This window comes from Neofelis nebulosa, chromosome 9, assembly GCF_028018385.1.
Source record: "Neofelis nebulosa isolate mNeoNeb1 chromosome 9, mNeoNeb1.pri, whole genome shotgun sequence".
Taxonomy (NCBI): domain Eukaryota; kingdom Metazoa; phylum Chordata; class Mammalia; order Carnivora; family Felidae; genus Neofelis; species Neofelis nebulosa.
In genome coordinates this window covers 116297510-116315263 of record NC_080790.1, presented here as the reverse complement: position 1 = coordinate 116315263, position 17754 = coordinate 116297510, and the positions used below count along the sequence as shown (strand labels likewise).

The 17754-nt window shown below is 58.1% G+C and overlaps 3 protein-coding genes across 4 annotated transcripts; 1 reads left to right on the top strand and 2 right to left on the bottom strand.

The window, feature by feature from the left end:
- Positions 1–845: 845 nt before the first annotated feature.
- NECAB3 (N-terminal EF-hand calcium binding protein 3) lies at positions 846–17396 on the top strand. Of its 2 annotated transcripts, XM_058685322.1 has the most exons (13): positions 848–1058; positions 3026–3050; positions 4556–4664; positions 5654–5679; positions 5899–5996; positions 14129–14265; positions 14526–14644; positions 14750–14829; positions 14934–14987; positions 15502–15614; positions 15782–15859; positions 16369–16460; positions 16550–17396. In XM_058685322.1, the coding sequence occupies exons 1-13, from the start codon at positions 942–944 to the stop codon at positions 16576–16578; spliced, it is 1077 nt and encodes a 358-aa protein (XP_058541305.1). In that variant the 5' UTR covers positions 848–941; the 3' UTR covers positions 16579–17396. The 2 variants fall into 2 exon arrangements, with proteins under 2 accessions (XP_058541306.1, XP_058541305.1); XM_058685323.1 differs by lacking the exon at positions 15782–15859 and having other exon boundaries at positions 846–1058.
- Positions 7333–9415, bottom strand: ACTL10 (actin like 10). The gene has a single exon (XM_058685324.1). It carries the CDS (start codon positions 8170–8172, stop codon positions 7435–7437), a length of 738 nt encoding a protein of 245 aa, XP_058541307.1. The 5' UTR covers positions 8173–9415; the 3' UTR covers positions 7333–7434.
- C9H20orf144 (chromosome 9 C20orf144 homolog) lies at positions 11279–12677 on the bottom strand. Its single transcript, XM_058685325.1, has 2 exons — positions 12449–12677; positions 11279–11727 (listed from the first exon to the last, which is right to left on the bottom strand). Exons 1-2 carry the CDS (start codon positions 12575–12577, stop codon positions 11377–11379), a joined length of 480 nt encoding a protein of 159 aa, XP_058541308.1. The 5' UTR covers positions 12578–12677; the 3' UTR covers positions 11279–11376.
- Positions 17397–17754: the final 358 nt, after the last annotated feature.

Sequence of the window (17754 nt, the reverse complement as noted above, 5' to 3'; positions counted from 1 at the left end):
GGCAGGAGAGAGAGGGGCACAGAGGACCTCAGAGAAACCAGTGTGGAGTTCTGATGTGAGGGCTAGAGTGGAGAGAAGTTCAGTGTTGGGGTTTATTCAGGGGACAAGGACTCACTCGTGAGCCTGAGATAGCAGTGACATACCCTGTTTTATATTTTAAAAGCTCCCTTTTGCTGCTATGTGTTGGATGAACTGCAGAGGGGCCAGAATGGCAGAGGGGAGGGTAAAAAGGACCGAGTTGAGTTTGAAAGGGGAGGGGAGGGTGACTGGGAGGTGATCCACACGGATCCGTTTAACCCTTAGGTGAGCTTTCTCTGAGCCAGGTCCTATTTTAAGCCCTTTACAGTCAGTGAGTCCCCACAACAATCCTATATGGTATCTACTATTACCCCCATTTTGCAGAAAAGGATACAGACGCTCAGCTGAAGTCCCTTGCAGGTCTTACCCACAAGGTGTCAGTCTGTTCTGCAGTTTGCCGACCCTACAGTGGTGTGGGACCTGCCCTCGGTGCCCCCGCCCCGCGCAGCCCTCTGTTCTGTTGCTGGCTGTGTAGTACTCCCAAGCAGACCGTCACTTGTCATTTACACAGCAGTCCCGGCTGACCGTGACCCCTCGGGTTGTTCCTTACTCCACAGTTGCCAACCCTCCGGGGGCCTCTGGTAACAGCTGCAGAGGTGAAAAGTGTTGGGAGTTCTACGTTGTGCAGCTCTTGCCCACCTGGAGGCTGGAGTTTGCCTTTCCAGTCGGGAAGGCGAGGCCCTAGAGAGGGGCGGGCGGGGAGGGGGGCCTCCGCGGCCAGCGGGGCGGGGGGTGGAGCCGCGGGGGGCGGGGCCCCGGGCGTCCGCGCCGGCGCCGATGGGCGGGCGTCCCCCGGAGTCCGAGGCGGCGGCGTCCAGAACCCGGAGCCGCAGCCCAGCCCGAGCCGAGTGGGTGGCGGCGCCATGGCGTGCGCGGGGCTGCTCACCGTGTGCCTGATCCGGCCGCCCGCGCCCGAGCCCCGGCGGTCCCCCGCGCCCGTGCCTGCCGCCGGGCCCGCCGGACACGCGCTCTTCCAGGACGTGAGTGGGGAGCGGGCAGGGGGCGAAGGCTCTCTAGCCCTGGGGTTGTCAGTCTCTCCAGGTCTGTCTGCTCTCTCCCTGTGTCTCGCTGGGCTCTCAGTCTTTCGCTGTCTCTCCTTACCCCCGTCTCTGCATCTCTCAGTCTCTTTTTCTGTTAGTGTCTCTCTCTCTCTCCAGGTCTGTTTGGGGCCCTGCTTCTGTCTCTGGGTCTCTGCCTCTCACCATCTCTCTCTGACCCTGCTGTCTCCATTCTCCCTTATCTTTGTCTCCTTTCCTTTGTGTCCGTTCTCAGTCTCTCACTCTCCTTATCTCCTGGTTTGGTGTCACTGCCCCTGCTGCCCCCCCCCCCCCCCGCCCCTAGTCCACCCCATGGGGATGATGCAGTGGGGGCTGTCAACACTTGATCACAGGAGCAGTCCCCTCTATGGCAATCCCAGGCTGGGCTGACCCAGTCAGGGGAGGCTGGAAGAATAAACAGCCCCCCAGACTGCTGATCCAGGGCTGATCCCAGAGTCCCATAGATCTGACCCAGGGGCCATGGAGTCCCATAGTTCGTCAGGACTGCCCACAGTGGTCTGTACCTCCCTCCTGTGTGTGGCAGGTGGCCCTGCAGCGCCCCCAGGGGCACCAACTAAGGGCAGCCTAGCCAGGCCTCAGTCACTGCCTCAGGCCCCTTCCTCCCCTAGTGCTCAGCCCCATCCTGGCCCATTCACTACCCCCCCGCCCTCAGCTTCAGAGGTCTCTGCCTGTGGGAAAGACGGAAAGACGGCACTCCTGTCCACTCCCCGCTGCCCCCAGTGACTCAGCACCTTGACCGCAGTCCTGGATTGAAGGAATCTGTCCATCCCGCTTCCCAGATGGAAAAACCAAGGCCGGAGGAGTTAGAAACATGTCCACAATCACACAGAGGCAGAGGCTTGTTTGAGTGTGGCCCCAGGTGCCCTCATTCACAGCATAGCACCCCTTCTTGCCATCTCCATCTGCCCCAGCCAGGCCACACTGGGCTGCTGTGTGACCCGAGACAGTGGCAGACCTCTGAGTCAGGCTTCTGGCTAGGGGTTAGATTCATCCCAATGCTTCACTGACCCAGAGGTAACAGCTGGAGAGGAGTGGCATTCAGGACATGGAGTTGTTAAGGGTTCTTTGTCCAGACTTTGGCCGGCCCCTCCTTGCCAGGTGTGCTGGTCTCCCATTTGCTGGGCTGCTTTGGATGACCTGGGAGTCTCCGGTCCCTGATCATGTCTTGACTCTATCCCTTTCTGCCTCTGTTGCCCTTCATCTCTGCTTCTCTGTAAATACAATCTGTCCACCCTTGCTTTCTGCCACTCCCACTCCCCTTTGCACATGTGTGTGCGTGCACACACACACACGTGTGCGAGCCTGCCCAAGGCTTTCACACTGAATCAGCCTCATAAGAAGCCCTGGCCCTGGAATGGTTAACCCCAGACACCCACAAAGAAAGGACTAGCCACTGTTTGCATATCAGGGTCTTAAGCACACAGTGAAAGAGCCTTGAGTGGGCAGAGTCTGGGATGGACCATGGCCATGCTGCAGAGTTAAGGGGTTCAGGTCTGGGACAAGTAGTGCCCAGGAACTTGGCCCATTTCCCCACCTTCTTCAAGCTGGGACTGTGGCAGGGGCTCTCACCTCAGACAGAACCCAGGGTAGCCTCTGGGTGTGGGAGGTGGGGGTGCTGGAAGCTGGTGTGGAACACCCCCTGTGGGGCCAGGACCTGCAGGAAATGTGAGCAAGTGGTGAGACCTGCTGTGTGATCTTCCTGTGCTCCCCTTGTTGGAAAGCCTCCCACAGGGCTGATCTGGGCAGGGGTTTAGGACCAGGCTGGGCAAGAGGAAAGGCAAGGTTGTGGGGGGGTAGGCTGGCCAGCTGGGGCCCTGATGAGCTGGGTGGGGGCATCCTGCCTCCTAGGCGGCACTCACAGCTCCTGTCTGTGCCCCTTTGTCCTCCAGGTTTTCCGCAGAGCAGACAAGAATGGTGAGTGTGCCTTCCCTTGAGTCTACAGTGTGGGGAGGGGTGGGGGCCATCAAGGAGGCTCAGGGGAGTGTCACAGGTTTGGGAGCACAGTCTAGAATGGAGAAAAATCTTGGGAAGACCCAAATCAGGAGAATCAGTCAAGCCGTCCTTCCCAGAGGGGGTGCCATTTGGAATTCAGTTTGGCAGGATGGAGAGTGGAGGGAATGTGGTTTAGCCAGAGGCTGGAGGTGGGGGCATACTCTCCCACAATGCCCCGGGCACAGGTATGGATAACTCTTCTATATGATTTCATGTTGTCCTCACAACCAACAGCTAGATGGGAATTCTTCATCCCATTTTACAGACTAAGGAGCACAGGCCCAGAGAGGTGAAGCAGGTTGCTTGAAGTCACACAGCCTTTAAGTGGTGGGTCTTGAATCCAGGTCTGTGTGATGCTTGGTTCCAAGCTTCCTGCGTAAGGGGCTTGGAAAGTTTGGGTGATGGAGATGAGGCTGTGGGGGATTGTGCTGTTAGATCTTTAGAGGGCTCAGTAACTTCCCATATGACCAACCACCTGGACCCAGGGAAGGTTTGCACAGGATGCTGCTGGGTCCAGGGAATCAGCTTCCCCTGCTCTGGGTCCTGGGCAGTCTCAGATCCTTTCCCTGGTTTGGGAAAACCTTGAAAGCTAAAGCAGGAGCCCTCAAGGGAGCCCACGATCAAGTTGCTGCCCACAACTTGAAGCAGCCCACTGTGTCCTGATTGGCCAGGTGAGGGTCTGAGCTGAGGCAGCCGGTCAGCCTTGGCCTTACTTCCATCTGGGGTCTTCAGACCCTTTGGTGTTTCAGCCTCCTGGAGACAGGATCGTGTCCCAACCCATTGATCAGCCAGCACACATTTGGATCATAGCACTCTGTCTGGGGAGGCTCAGACCACCCCACCCCCCCCAGCTCTGCTCCCCCAACCCCATCTGCTTAGAGACCTTACAGGCAAATTCCCGGTGTCTTTGGCCATCCCCCTGGTGCTCTTAGACTATTCCATAGCCGCTGTGAAGAGAAGGGCATTCCCTCCTGAGCCTGCCAGCCTGCGGCTTCTTGCAGGGGCTCCCAACTCTTAGGAAGATCTCATCTGCCTCCTGGTGGCTTCTCTGTGAAGGGTGTGGGTACAGAGCAGCCTGTAGCCAGGCTTGGCGGGCAGAGACTCAGCCCCCAAGTCCTCCGAGTGATGTCTAGGTTCTGCCATGACCTGGCCATGTCCCAGGCTTTCCATTTGCTTCTTCATTTGGCAAGCATTTATTGAGTCCCTATGCAATGCCATGTGTGTGCTGCCTTGTCCTTTGGGTGCCTGAAGAGTGGGCCCTGTTGCCTTAAGTGGGCACCCCGGAGTCTCTTGTCCCCAACAGCCAAGTCCCCGCAAGCTCAGAATTCCATTCCACCTGGCCAAGTAGCTTTAGGAGGTCTGAAGCTGGTGGCAGGGGTGCAGCCAGGGGTCAGGGATACCAGCTCTGCTCTCTGCTCCCACCCCAGATGATGGTAAGCTCTCATTTGAGGAGTTCCAGAATTACTTTGCTGATGGGGTTCTCAGCCCTGGGGAGCTGCGGGAACTGTTCAGCGGCATTGATGGGCCCTCCACTGAGTGAGTACGAGAACGGGTGGGTGAGCTGGGTGTAGATGTGAAGCTAGGCTCTCCCAGCCCCACGGTGTCCCCTGCCTCCTTATGGAGGATGGGGGGTTGCATAGGGAGAGAGGTGCTAGGGCTTGATGACAGCTTTACCCGCCCACTCACTCCCTCCCTGGCTCCAGCCTTGTCCATCACACTCCTTCCAGCTGGGACCCCAAAATAGCCCGGTCTGAGTCACCAGCCGTGGTTCAGCCCACAGGTGTCCCCCCACCCCCTTCCCCATTCCCGCTTCCTGCAGGGACAAGGGGATGCCTGAGGATAGCTGGGCCTCACCTGCTTCCACGCATCGATGCAGGTTCATGAACACGCACATACCTCCCCATGTGTGCTCCCACATCTACGGGCCTTAGCAGGAGTCTGCATGCTTCCCTCCCCATGCTTCCTCATATGGGTGCATACACATACACAGCTGTCCCTCCCTCTCCCCCAACATCTCCTTAGAATAAATTTCAAACTCTGGGTCAGCGTTCAAGGTTTCCATGCCCTTCCCTACTCTGAGGCTTGGGCTGGACCTTTTATTTGCAATGTTGCCACCTCCCCACCACCAGACATTCCGATCAAATTCCTTGTTCTTGCAGGCCTAACTTAAGCACCCTCCTTCTGGAAGTCCTCCCTAACCTACCAAGTAATACCCCAGGCCTTCTCGGAACTTCCCCGGACCTGGTTTTCCCTTCCTGATTATACTCCTCTCTGGCCTGTGTCCACATTTCTCTCCCTGGTCCTGAGATCCCCTTGGAGGCCAAGAGTGGGTCTGAATTTTTGCCCTCAGTAATACCCTTGCTGCCCCCATTGGCCCACTGAGCAGCTTAAATTGGGTGGAGGCAGAAGCAGCCTCCTCATCAGGCTGAGCTGGGGTGGGCAGTGGGAGGAACATTGGCTTCAAAGTCTCAGGTCACCAAGCTTAAGTCTGTGGGACTGAAGCGTGCCTCCTCTTTTTCCTGCAGCAATTTGGAAACGGAGAAACTGTGTGGTGAGTAGGTCCACGGGAGCTCTGGTCTCCTGGCGCCCCTGGGCAGGTGGGCATGATGTTCCTTGGAGGCTGTTCCTTCTCTCCTAATGGAACAAGATGGGCTTGCCTCAGGATATGAGGCCTGGTTGGCTGTTGAGGAATCCCAGGTTGGGTAAATGAGGCCGCGTAGCAGGAGTAGGGGGTGGTCTGGGAACCTTTGAGCACCTTCTCTGCCTGCAGACTATTTCTCAGAACGCCTGGGTGTCTACCAGCCTGTGCTGGCCGCACTGGAGTCACTGAACTGTGCCGTGCTCACTGCCATGGACACCACCAAGCTGGTGAGTGGAGGGGTTGATGGTGGAGGGCCTGGAATGAGGGCAAGGGTGTCTGCTGTCCTATGGGAGCCTCCACTGTCATGGCTCAGGGCTGTGAAGCTAGAGGCTTGGGTTCTCTCCCACATTCTGGCTGTGTACCTTTATCTCTCTGGGCCTCAGTTTTCTCATCTGTAAACTGGGGATGATAATAGAGCTTACCTCCAAACATTTGATGTGACAGAGAAATGAGAATGAAGGGAGGGATTTTTGCCTTTCGTGTTCTCTATTCCCAGCACCCAGAGCTGTGCCTGGCACACAGCAGCCACTTGCTACCTGGAGCTCCTGCTGCTGCTGTTTTTATTATTGGCCAGACCTAACTATTGTGGGGTATCAAGCCCAGGACCCAGCAGGGATGGGCTGGGAGGTGGGCATACTCACACACAGCCACAGGCCCATGCTGGTGTGTGGAACCTGGTGGGGCAGGGCCTGGCCTGAGGACACGTGTAAGGCAGGCAGGCATGTAGCACCCAAGTGTTTGTATGCATGCGTGGCCACATGTGCATACAAGCACAAACAGTGCTCACAGCCAGGGCTCTAGGCTCTTGGAGAGCGACTTCAAAAACACAAGCCACCCCTCCCTTTGTATGTTTCTTTTAAGAAATGTCTCCACCTCCCTTTGTCCCATAGCTTTTTTTTTTTTTTTTTTTTTTCAACGTTTTTTAATTTATTTTTGGGACAGAGAGAGACAGAGCATGAACGGGGGAGGGGCAGAGAGAGAGGGAGACACAGAATCGGAAACAGGCTCCAGGCTCCGAGCCATCAGCCCAGAGCCTGACGCGGGGCTCGAACTCACGGACCGCGAGATCGTGACCTGGCTGAAGTCGGACGCTTAACCGACTGCGCCACCCAGGCGCCCCTGTCCCATAGCTCTTAATAAGGAGGCAAGGAGGGAACAGTCAGGATTGTGTGTGACCCCATATTTACAGAAGGGGAAACTGAGGCCTTCAGTGAGTCAATGATCAGCTAAGGACAGGGCTTCCTTTTCTGGTTGCTTCTCATGGGTTTTAGTAGGTTTTCTGCTGTTGAGGCTTGGCATAGGATGGGAATCCAAATAGTACATGATGAGCAGTTGATGTGTTGTGATAATTTCCATATCTGTGGCCTGGACACAAGTGGGAGTGTTATCTTCCTTGTTGCCATGGAAACGGGGCCCTGGGGGTAGGCACCTGGACTGACTGGCACTGGTTATGGTAGATCCAAACTGCAGGTCAAAGTGAGGGTCCTTGGGATCTTGACCACCTCCTCCTGGCTCAGTAAGGGGTAGGAGTGACCCATCAGCACATGATGACTCTGCCACCTCCAATCACTTGAGACTTTTATTTGGCACTCAATGCCTCTGATAAAGCTATAGCTCAGCCCACCGTGTCCCTCATGTGGCACCTCCCCTCCAGTCCAACATGACTCAGTTGAACACTTCGTGCACCAGCCTGGAGCCACACTCCTGGTACATGGCCCGAGTTATCCAGCGCTGTTGGAAGGAACACAAGGAGGCCACCATGGAGCCACCTGTCCACACTGCTGTGCCACGCCCAGGCTTGGCCACCAGATGAGGCCGCAGTGCCCCATAGCCGTGCCTCCGGCACTGCGCCTCTAGCTGCATTTCCAGGCGCTCAGTGAAGCCAGGGAAAAGCGTGGAACCACCGGCCAGCACCACGGTATTGGCCAGCCGCGTCCTTAGAGTCGCAGGGACCCTCTGCAGTGCCTGGAAGGCCAGTGCAGGCAGTCCTAGCTCGGCCTGGCCTAGCAGACTCGGCTGGAAGATGGGTTCCGGGCAGCGGAAGCGCTCGCTGCTGAGGCAGACAGAGCACCCGTTGCCTAAACAGAAACTGACCGGATGGTGGCGGTCAGAGTTACAAAGGTCACCCTCAAAGTCCAGCGACACATAGCAGCAGCGCTTCTTGAGCTGTGTGATGGCCTTACGGGGCAAGGCCCGCAGCGATGGATCAGGGCACGTTGCCACCAGCAAGTCCCGCAGGTAGCGCGACAGGGTGCTCCCTGCAATGTCCAGCCGGAAGGTGGCCTCGTGCCACGAGTGGCCCGCATAGACGGGTGTGGCGTGGCACACGCCTGCACCTGCCTCTACGGCCAGCCCGCTGAACGCGCCAGTGGAGCAGAGCGCCAACAACGCCGTGCTGGCCATGTGGCACGCAGGCACCACCAGGGCCTCGAACAGCAGCTCGGCCACCTTCTCGCGGCTCGCGGGCGGCGCCGACGGCGAGTCACTCACTAGCACGGGCCACTGCTCCGGGCACACCCGCAGGCCGCCCACCAGCAGGCGCTCCCACAGCCCCTCCAGTGCCTCCCAGTCCACCACCACGCCGTGCTTGATGGGGTGCGCCCGTTCCACGCCGCCCGCCAGCCCGCAGCCGGGTGCGCGGGTACACACCGGCCGGTCCCAGGTGGGCACCAGGCTGGAGCTCTTCAGCACCAGGCGGGGCTGGCGCTCGCCCCCGAAGCCCGCCTTGATGAAGCCCGAGCCCTGGTCTACCACCACCGCCACGCGGCCCAGCGAGGGCGGCCGACGGACCCGGCGGCTCCCGGACCTCCCGGACACCGACGCCACGGCGCCACTCCCGGCTCGACCCCGCCCTTCGCCAGAGGCCCCGCCCCCGGCCTCACTGGAGGCCCGTCTTTCAGCTCCTGGCTTGGGCCCCAGGCCTAAGTCTTGGCCTTTCTGGTTACAGAACTAGCGCCCTCAATTCTTGGCTCCGGCCTCTGGTCCTGAGCTCCCACTCTTCCGGCCAGACTGGACGTCTCTTTTCAGCTCTTGGCTCTGCCCACAGGCTCGAGCACCCGCCACTAATTTGAGTGTCGGTCTCCACTCCTGCGGGCTCCGGCCGCTTTTAGCCCTCTTTGCCCTCCTGTGGCTCAAGGCTCAAGACCCCCCTTGCACCAGGCCCACCCCTCTGAGGACGCGCCTCCGCTATGTGGCTCCGCCCCCTCAGTCCTGGTGGACGTAGACGTTGAGAGGGCCTCGTTCAATCCTTCTAGATGAGAAGCCTCTGGGAGCAGCAGGGCTCTAACAATGTTGGGGCCTTGTGGCAGTGTCCTCCGGACATATATCCTTACTTGGGTACCCAGGAGTCCAGCCCAGTCCTTGAGCCCCAGAAGGTCTCCTGGCACCTCTCTCTTGGCCTTGACTTAAGGTAAGAGGGGGTGGTCAGAGAAGGAAGGAAAAGAACTCGGAGTGGACTCATTGTGACCTCAGTCCTGAGGACCTGCTGTATTCCACAGACCTCTCCCATGAAAACTCCCTGGACCCATCCTCTCTCCTGAGACAGGGCGAAGAGCAGTAATTTTGGCATCAGGGGATCTGGCCTCAGCTGTCCAGCACAACCAGAATGCTTCACATTATCCGATGTACTCTGGCCGATGTGCAGCAGTCCCCTCCCTGCTCCCCACCTTCCTTCATGCTGAAGGGAAAGCTCTTAATCACAGATCTGTAGCCACTCATAGGACCTATATGAGCTCAGCCCTGAGGGGCCCAGGCAGCCCACATAGGGACCCTACCTCCAGGGGCTTCCATGTATGGACTCCAGTGGACCCGAGGAGTTTGTGACTCAGTTCTGAAGATGACTCACTGTGCCCCCCTGAGCAAGTCCTAATCTCTCTCTGGGCTCACTTTCTTCCTCCAGAACGCACTAATAATCCTCACATAGGAAAAAGGCCACTTCTAGTCTCCGCAGAGTCTATTATTCTCTTTAGGACCATTTCGGTTGCAAGTAGAAGACCTACTCAACTGAGCTTAAGCTAAAATAGGGATTTGATTACAAGGATCTTGTAGGCCTTATGGACGCCAAGAACAAAGATGAAATCAGGTTTCAGGAACAGACTGGACGCAGGGCCTAGCTGCAGGATGTGTACAGGCTCTGCATTGTTTTATTCTTCTGAAGACTGGCTTCAGCCCATGCATGCTCACGTAGAAAACAGTCTCTCACATCTCCTGAATTACAGTCCCAGGAAAGAGGCTGATAGGACCAGCCTAGGCCAATCACGTATGGCCAGGATGTGTGGCCACATTGAAGGACATGGTTACCTTGATTGTAACCACAGGGATGGCAAGGAAGGGTATGTTTTTATAAGCATTTGGGGAGATGCCGTGGGTCATGCAACCTCCAGCCTGAAGCAGGGGATACGGAAGGGATGTCGATTGTGTTGACACTAACGGAAGTGCATCTGTAGCAGAAGCCGGGCCTGTGTCTTTAATGAGCTGGGACCTTCACCCCCTGCTGCATCTGTCCCCTTTGGGACATTCTGAGGTGGTCACCAGTGGAAGGCTGGCTACAGGTTCAGTAGGGCTGGGGCAGCACTCAGGTCTGGAGCTGGCTTTGGGGCCCAGGAAAATGAGAAGTAGCTGGGTCTTTCTCACAGATAACATGCCAGGCCTCTCCTGGGTGGATTAGGGAGGTGAACCTTGCATTGGAGACCACAGTGGCAATATAGCCAGAGCAAGGGTGAGGATATGAGTCACTCAAAAGCCCTAGAGGGAAAGACTAAAGCTGGGGGCTGAGCTTGCATTTGACAACAATAAGTTTGGGCGTTTCCCTCTGGGCTTTGGAGAAATCAGTGGGAGCTTAGGAGCGGAGCCAACTGTCCTACAGACAGCTAAGTGGTTTGGAAGAAGTCTCTGACTGCAATGTGGGGAAGGGGATGGCACAAGGTAGGGTGAGGGACAAGTGATGAGGTGGCTTGGGGGTTACCAAGCAGAGTGGGGTAGGAGTGAGGTGTCAGAAGCCCCCAGACCCCAGCCTCTCCTCCTGGGTGCTCTCACAGGCAGAATGTGAGTCTCAGGCCCCAGCCCACCTGACCGTGGGACCCTCACAGTTTTTTCCAGGATGGTGGTGTCTGTTGCCTCCGCCCCCTGCCTAAGAAGGACTTGTGGATGTTGAGGACTCTTGAAGATGTTAGGTTTCGGCTGGAGGCAGGTCCCTCCTCCTAGCGTGCCCACACCGGGGTTTGCCCAAACTCACCTCCCTTGGGCCTGCAAACCTGAAGGTCTGACCCGGGCCTGGAGCTGGAGGAGGAGGAGGGAAACAGCTTCCCTCCACTGTGGCAGGGTGTCCCTCCCCACCTGGGGGCAGGGGTTCTGACGCTTGGGACACAAGGAAGGAGAAGGCTCGGTTTTGGCGCCAAGCCATTGCCGTTGCTCGGCCCTCAGTCCTACCGTTTCATCCGCGTCTCGCTCTGGGCCCGGTTACCCCCGCCCAGCTCTGCGCCCTCCTCAGACAGAGCCAGCAGGCGCCAGGGGTGCTATGCGCTCTTTATTGGGCCACGGGCCGGGCGCTCAGGGCCGCGAGCGAGGGCAGCGGCGCCGCTTGCGCGGCTGCTCCTCGGCGGGGTCGGCCTAGCGGTTCGCCTGAACGTCGGTCAGCAGGCGCGAGTAGAGCCGCTGCCAGCCCTGCGCGACCTCGGCCCCGCCCCCCGCCCCGGGCGCGCCGGCCGCGCAGCGCCCCTCCTGCAGTCGCGCGTCCAGCAGCAGCGGCAAGACCAAGATCGTCCTCAGGTCTCGCGCGCGTGCGCCCTCGCGCCGATCAGCACAGTCACCCGCTCCTCGCAGCGTGGGCGCCGCCGCCGGGGAGCCCACGGGGGCGCCCGTCGCGTCCTCGCCTGGACGCCCGGGCCGCGCGCCTGAGCCCGCCGCCACGTCGGATAGCTGCTGCTGCTTGTCCAAGGGGAAAAGCAGCACGATCTTGGCCTGGGGCGGGGCGGGAGCGTGAGGGGGAAGAGCGTACAGCGCCTTCTTCTTGAGGATCCTCACCCACCCAGATCCAGTCTCCCAAGACTCTGCCCTCTTTACATTTCCAGGACTCCCGCTCTCCTCCCGTGCTCGGGGGCGGGAGTGGGTCTCTCCCGGTCCCATTGCCCAGGACACCTGCCTTCCCTCTGGAAACGTTCACCCACCGTAGCTGACCTCCTCAGACTTGCACCGTCTGCGATTGTGGAATCTTTGCCTGCCCTCCCAGCCTTAGTAGCGGGACTCTCACCCACCCGGACCCCCTCCAGGGCCTCTGCCCACTCTAAGAAGGGGAAAAGTAGCATGTTTTGAGGCTGGGAGCTGGAAAGGGGGCATAAAGGAGCTCTCTGTGCCCATAGCCCCTGCGGTACCAACTAAGGCTGATTCACCACGCAGAACCCTCTACTTCTCTGTGGGGAGTTGGGAGAATCCCTTCCGGCCCACCCTCCTGGACTCCCGTCTCCTAATTTCTCCTGGTTGCTTGAATCCCTGCCCTCCCTCTGGGCTTTTAGGACCCAACCACACCACGTGGGTTCCTGGGACTGCCATCTTCAGAGGGGTTATCCAAGCCCTTCCATGCGCCTCGGACTTATGCCCACAAGGCCTAGAATCCCAGCATCCCCTCCTGCCCGCCTGTTCAAGTTCCCCTGACTCCCACCTGCCCTAACACCCTGGCACTCACGTTTGGCTTCTTCCGCTTGAGATGGCTGAAGAACTGCTGTTTCCACCCAGCCTTGTCCATGTCAGGTGGCCTCTCCCTGCAGGCCTGCTTGGGCACTTTGGTTCTCTTGTGAGAACTGTTGTTTCCCATGGCAGGGCTGGTCACCACTGGAGGCCACAGCCCATGCTGCCTCTGCCCTGCCCTCTGGCTGGGGGAGGGGCACTCTTGTCCCCACTCTATCCTGGGTAGGCCACATTGTGACCTCATAGGTCAACCTCACCAGCTGTAGGCTCTAAGCTCTTCCTCCCAGAACCCACAGGCGAATCTTGGCTCCATTTACTCTTGGTGTGACTTCTGGCCTTGGTTTCTCAGCTGTAAAACTGGGCTGATAATCACAAATAAGGCAATGCTTGTAAGGCGCTTAGTGGTGAGTAGAGACGAATTTTTGTGGTCCCGGTTTGAATTCTGGCTCTGCCACTAACTAATTGTGTGATCTTGGCCCAAGGTAATTAATTGCTCCAGGCCTCAGTCTTCTCATCTACAAAATGGGGTCCATTATGGTTTTTATAAGTTGTTATGAGGATTAAATGAAATTCTGCTTGGAACAGGGCATGGCACAGAGTGGGTGCTTGTGGCAGCTGGGTTTTTTGGTTGCAAGCAACAGAGACTCGATCGACCATCTTAAGCGCTCAAAAGGGAACTTATTGGAAGGATTTCAGAGAGCTCAGAGCATGGCCAGGAAGTCTGGAGAACGAGGCTTGGAGACAGGGCAGAAACCACTGGCCTAAGAGTGAGAGCACCTGGCCCCCATTCTGTTCCTGCCTCCCTGCTCATGAGCCTGGCCCAGCAGGGCCCATCTGATGGCTGAGCAGAGGCAGGTCATGGAAAGAAATGAAGCCCCTGATGGATGTTGCCTCTGGAGCCCTTTGTGGAGGATGGGCAAGCACCTGGACTTTGGCTTCTCAGGACTCCCATCCTGGGCTGTGTCCTATGTAGGAATTAGTTCACTGAAGTTTTTCAACCGCTCGGTGAGACGGCTATTATCCTCCCTGTTCTCTAGGTGAGGAAACTAAGGCACAAGGAGGCGAAGGTAGTTGGAGAGTCTCTGAGCATCTCAAATGGGCAGTGTAGGGACTGGCCTGTCGGCCTTGTCTCTCTGCCCACATTGGGAGGGGCTGAGTGGAGGCTAGTGATGTAGGAATCAGTGCTATGTGTATAAGGACAGTGGCCTGGCTGTTTTGTATCTGCAGCTCCTAGTAGAAGTTAAGTATTTGTTGCATGGATGAGTGCATGAATGAATGCATGCATAGATCATGAGTTTAGGGCCAACTGGTGAGCATGGGGCCACATCACACCATCATTTTGCCTCATGCCTTCGGATGCCATGTGACCTGCCTTACACCCCCCTCTCTCCCCCCGCCGCCACCAGCCTGGCTAAAGGTGGTGGCCCAACAGGGAAGGGGCCTTAGGGCCCAGAAAATGGCAGATGCCTCCCTGTAAAGGTGGCCTTACACCTCCCAGGAAGGGAGGCCAGGCCCTGCTCCCAGTCCCAGAACTGTCCTGCTCTGGTTGCACGCTCTCTGCTCTTCATGCTGTACTCTTGCTTGGATGGGCAAGGGTAGGGGAGCAGGACAGTGGCTCCCCATTCAGAAATATATGCTTGGGGCCAGGGTATGTTGAGCATGCTCCCTCTGCCCCCAGGAATATGAGCGGGCCTCCAAGGTGGACCAGTTTGTGACCCGCTTCCTACTGCGGGAGACGGTGAGCCAGCTACAAGCCCTGCAGAGTTCGCTGGAAGGGGCGTCAGATACCCTGGAGGCCCAGGCCCGTGGCCCACGGTACGTGAGGTGCCCTGCTGGTCATTGTCTCCACGTTCCAGGGCCCTCAGCTTTCATCACATTCCGCAGCTCCAGCATCCCAGAGCCCATTATTCTTGTTCTCGGACAGGGAGGCCAAGAAGGGGTGAGAGGGAGCGGCTGGCTGGGCCTCAGTGTCCCAGGAAGCCTGTCTTGCTCCACCCAGGCCCAGCCCTGTGCAGGGGCCCCAGTCCTTGGCCTGTGGGTCTGGGAGCAATGGGCTGACCCTCCACTTCTCTTAGGTCAGATGAAGACAGCGAGGAGGTACAGAGCAGGCCCCATGGCTGCCGGAGGGCAGGGCGCAGGGCCCCGCGGAGCGTCAGTCGGTCACCCGCCTGGTCTCCTGGCTCCTCGGACACAGGTGCCCCCGGTGCCCACTCACCCACTGCCCCTCAGCTCATCCTGAGAGGCTTCCCAACCCGAGGGGGCCCATGCCTGACTTCCCCCCACGGGTGTCCCACCCCAGGGCAGAGCTCAGAAGCTGAGATGCAGTGGCGGCTCCAGGTCAACCGTCTCCAGGAGCTCATTGACCAGCTTGAGTGTAAGGTGAGTGACCAGGTGGCCAGTGCCCCAAGGGGGAGGTTCTTCCTGGAATCTACATGAGCCAGGCACACACTGGGGGCCTTGCCCACACTCTGTGTCCCTCATAGGCCCCCCGGCTGGAACCCCTGCATGAAGAGGAGCTTACCAAGGGGCCTGACTCGGTGCGTCCAGGAGAGGGACAGGCAACTGGGTATTGGGCCAGGACGAGGTGCTCATCAGATGAGGGGTTTCACGGGGTCTGCTGCCCACTTGGCCTCTGTGTTACACACATGCCCATTTCCCAGGCTTGGCCCAGCCCTCGTCCCCCAAGCCTGGCAGGTGCTGGGTTCTGGCCCTTGCTCTGTGACCCTGTAGAAATCACTGTGTCTCTCTGGGTATTAGTTCACTTCATCTGCGTTCCTGAAAGCTGGGTCTGGGGTGTGTGGGTGGAGGCTAGAGGGGGAAGTGGTGGCATGCTGCTGGAGGGAGGGACAGTGGCTGGATCAAGGCAATGATCTTGGCCATGAGGAGAGGCTGGACGCAGGGATGCTGGGGGCCAGGTTGGGGCAGGAGCTTGACCTCACGGTAGGCGGGGCTAGTGCAAGTCAAGAAGGGCGGAGTCCTCCTGAAGGCTACAGCCAGTCCTTCCCCTGGGCCCTGCCTCACCCCAGCTCACCAGGCTGCCTCTCTTGCCAGCACATCCTCGTGGCCCAGAGGCAGGTGCACGTGGCAGAGGAAGCCCTGCAGGATTTCCACCGTGCCCTGTGCTGCTATGTGGACTTCACAGGGGCCCAGAGCCGTTGCCTGCAGTGAGTCCCTAGCTGGCTAGTGGGCTGGCCAAGGTCAGGGGAGGGGGGTGAGCAGGGCAAAGTGCTGGGTCTGGGCGTCCTTGGCCAAGGCTCCCGTCACACCCAGGCTTGGTGGGCAGTGGTGGTGGTAGCCTGGGCCTGGCCTGGCCATCTCTTTGGCCCCACAGTGTGTCTGCCCAGAAGATGCTGGACAATGCCTCTTTCACCCTATATGAGTTCTGGCAGGATGAGGCCTCCTGGAGAAGGTATGAATGGTATCTGAAAGCTAAAGTTTATTGAGTATGGGCCCTGGAGTGAGTCAGGCGTGGGTTCAAATCATCCTCTATTAATCACTGGCTGTGTGACCTCGGGAGAGTTACTCATCCACTCTGAGCCCCAGTGATCTTTCCAAAATGAGAGTCATAATAGGTCTACCCTTCTATGAGCCAAATGAAATGGTGTATGAAAAGCTGAGCACGATGGCAGGAACACAGTAGATGGCGGGCACTCAGTGAATACACACTGTTACCACCGTGCCACGGTCTATGCCAAGCACCCACGTATTATTTCACGTCATCCTCCCAGTGTCCCGGTACAGTAGGCACTATTGTCCCCATTTCACAGAGAGAGAACCGAGGCTCAGAGCCAATGTGAGGCAGGACCGGGATCTGAATCCAGACAGTAGGACAGGGTGGGGGTGGGGAGCTCTCAGCCATGTGGTCTTGCTCTCCGAGGGACCAGCTCCAGCCTCAGGTCACTCCACGGCCCTCCCCAGGCACCAGCAGTCCGCCTGCAGTAAGGCCTTCCAGCGCATCCTCATTGACCACCTGCGAGCTCCAGACACCCTCACCACTGTGTTCTTCCCAGGTATGCTGTGGCCCCCGACCCTGCTCTACATCCCTATGGAGTGGCAGTGGGCCCCTGATGGCCTCTGACCCTCAACCTCTGACCCCTAGCCTCCTGGTGGATTATGAATAATAACTGAGCCTGACCTGCATAAGCCAAGGCCCTGGGGCCCTACCTGCCTCCTTCTGGAGCTTCTCGACTGGTCAACTCAGCACCAAGACCAAGGACGCTGCCACTCTTAGAACTGGGGCCGGGCTCTCAAAGGTCCCCCTGCCCCAGACCTAGCTGGTGGAGAGTCTCTCAGCCCAGGGATCAGGGACTGGGCTGCTTGCTTTCTATTTATTTATCAGTGTATTTTATTGTTTGTAGCTTTGGCCTCTGAGGCATTCTGGCCTCTGCCTGGCTCAGGAAGCTTGGATTTGGTCACCTCTGTCCCAGCCTTGTGTGACACAGAGGAAGGAGGTCGCTTCCCTCTCTGGGTGGGCCTCGGGCTGTCTGGCTGCCTAGTGGGTACCCTGCTTTCTTCCTGCTGTCTTGGGGCCAGGCTTCTGCTCTTCCTCAGCCAGCAGCAGAACCAGGGCTGATGCTCAGGGACACCACCCCCACCCCCCCACCACCAAACCTCGACCCCTGAGGCTGGGCCGGATCCGTCTGCAGTGTGGGGTAAGGACCTGGGTGTCCCCATCACCCTCCTGGGTTAGCAGGCTTCCAACTCTTCCAGCACCCTTGGCTGCACCAGAGACCTCGGCAAGATCCTGGGTTGGTTTGCATGTCATTTGCATATATTTTGCATGTTCATGCCTACCCACACTCAGGGCACTATGGGAAGTCCCAAGGTGACCTTGCCAAGTAGCAATAATTTGGGCCCAGTGTCACCTGCTCCCCCCAGATACCTCCAAACCCCAACCCCCAGCCCAAGACCCCAGCACAGAGGCAATAAAGGCAGTGGTCACCTCTGGTGTTGTGTCCTCTCTCTCCCTCTGCAAGAAGTCCAGGCCCTGGGGTTGGTTTGCATCTCAGATGAGAGATTTAGGGCAGACAACCTATCCTTAGGAATCAGTCAGTTCCTATCTTGAGCTCCCTTGTGAACAGATGATGATGATGATGATGATAACTTAAATCACAGCTCATCTCCGTTTCCTCAACTCAGGACCTTCTCAGGCTCACAAGCCCTGGTTCTTGGGCCTTGTCTGGGAATGGGAGTGGACTGGATTGGGTCTCTGCTCTCAACCCCCTGAAAGTCAGCTGGCCGTCCTAGCTTCACCACCACCCTCGTTGCCAACATGATGTGGTCTGAAGTTGGGGGCACAGAACC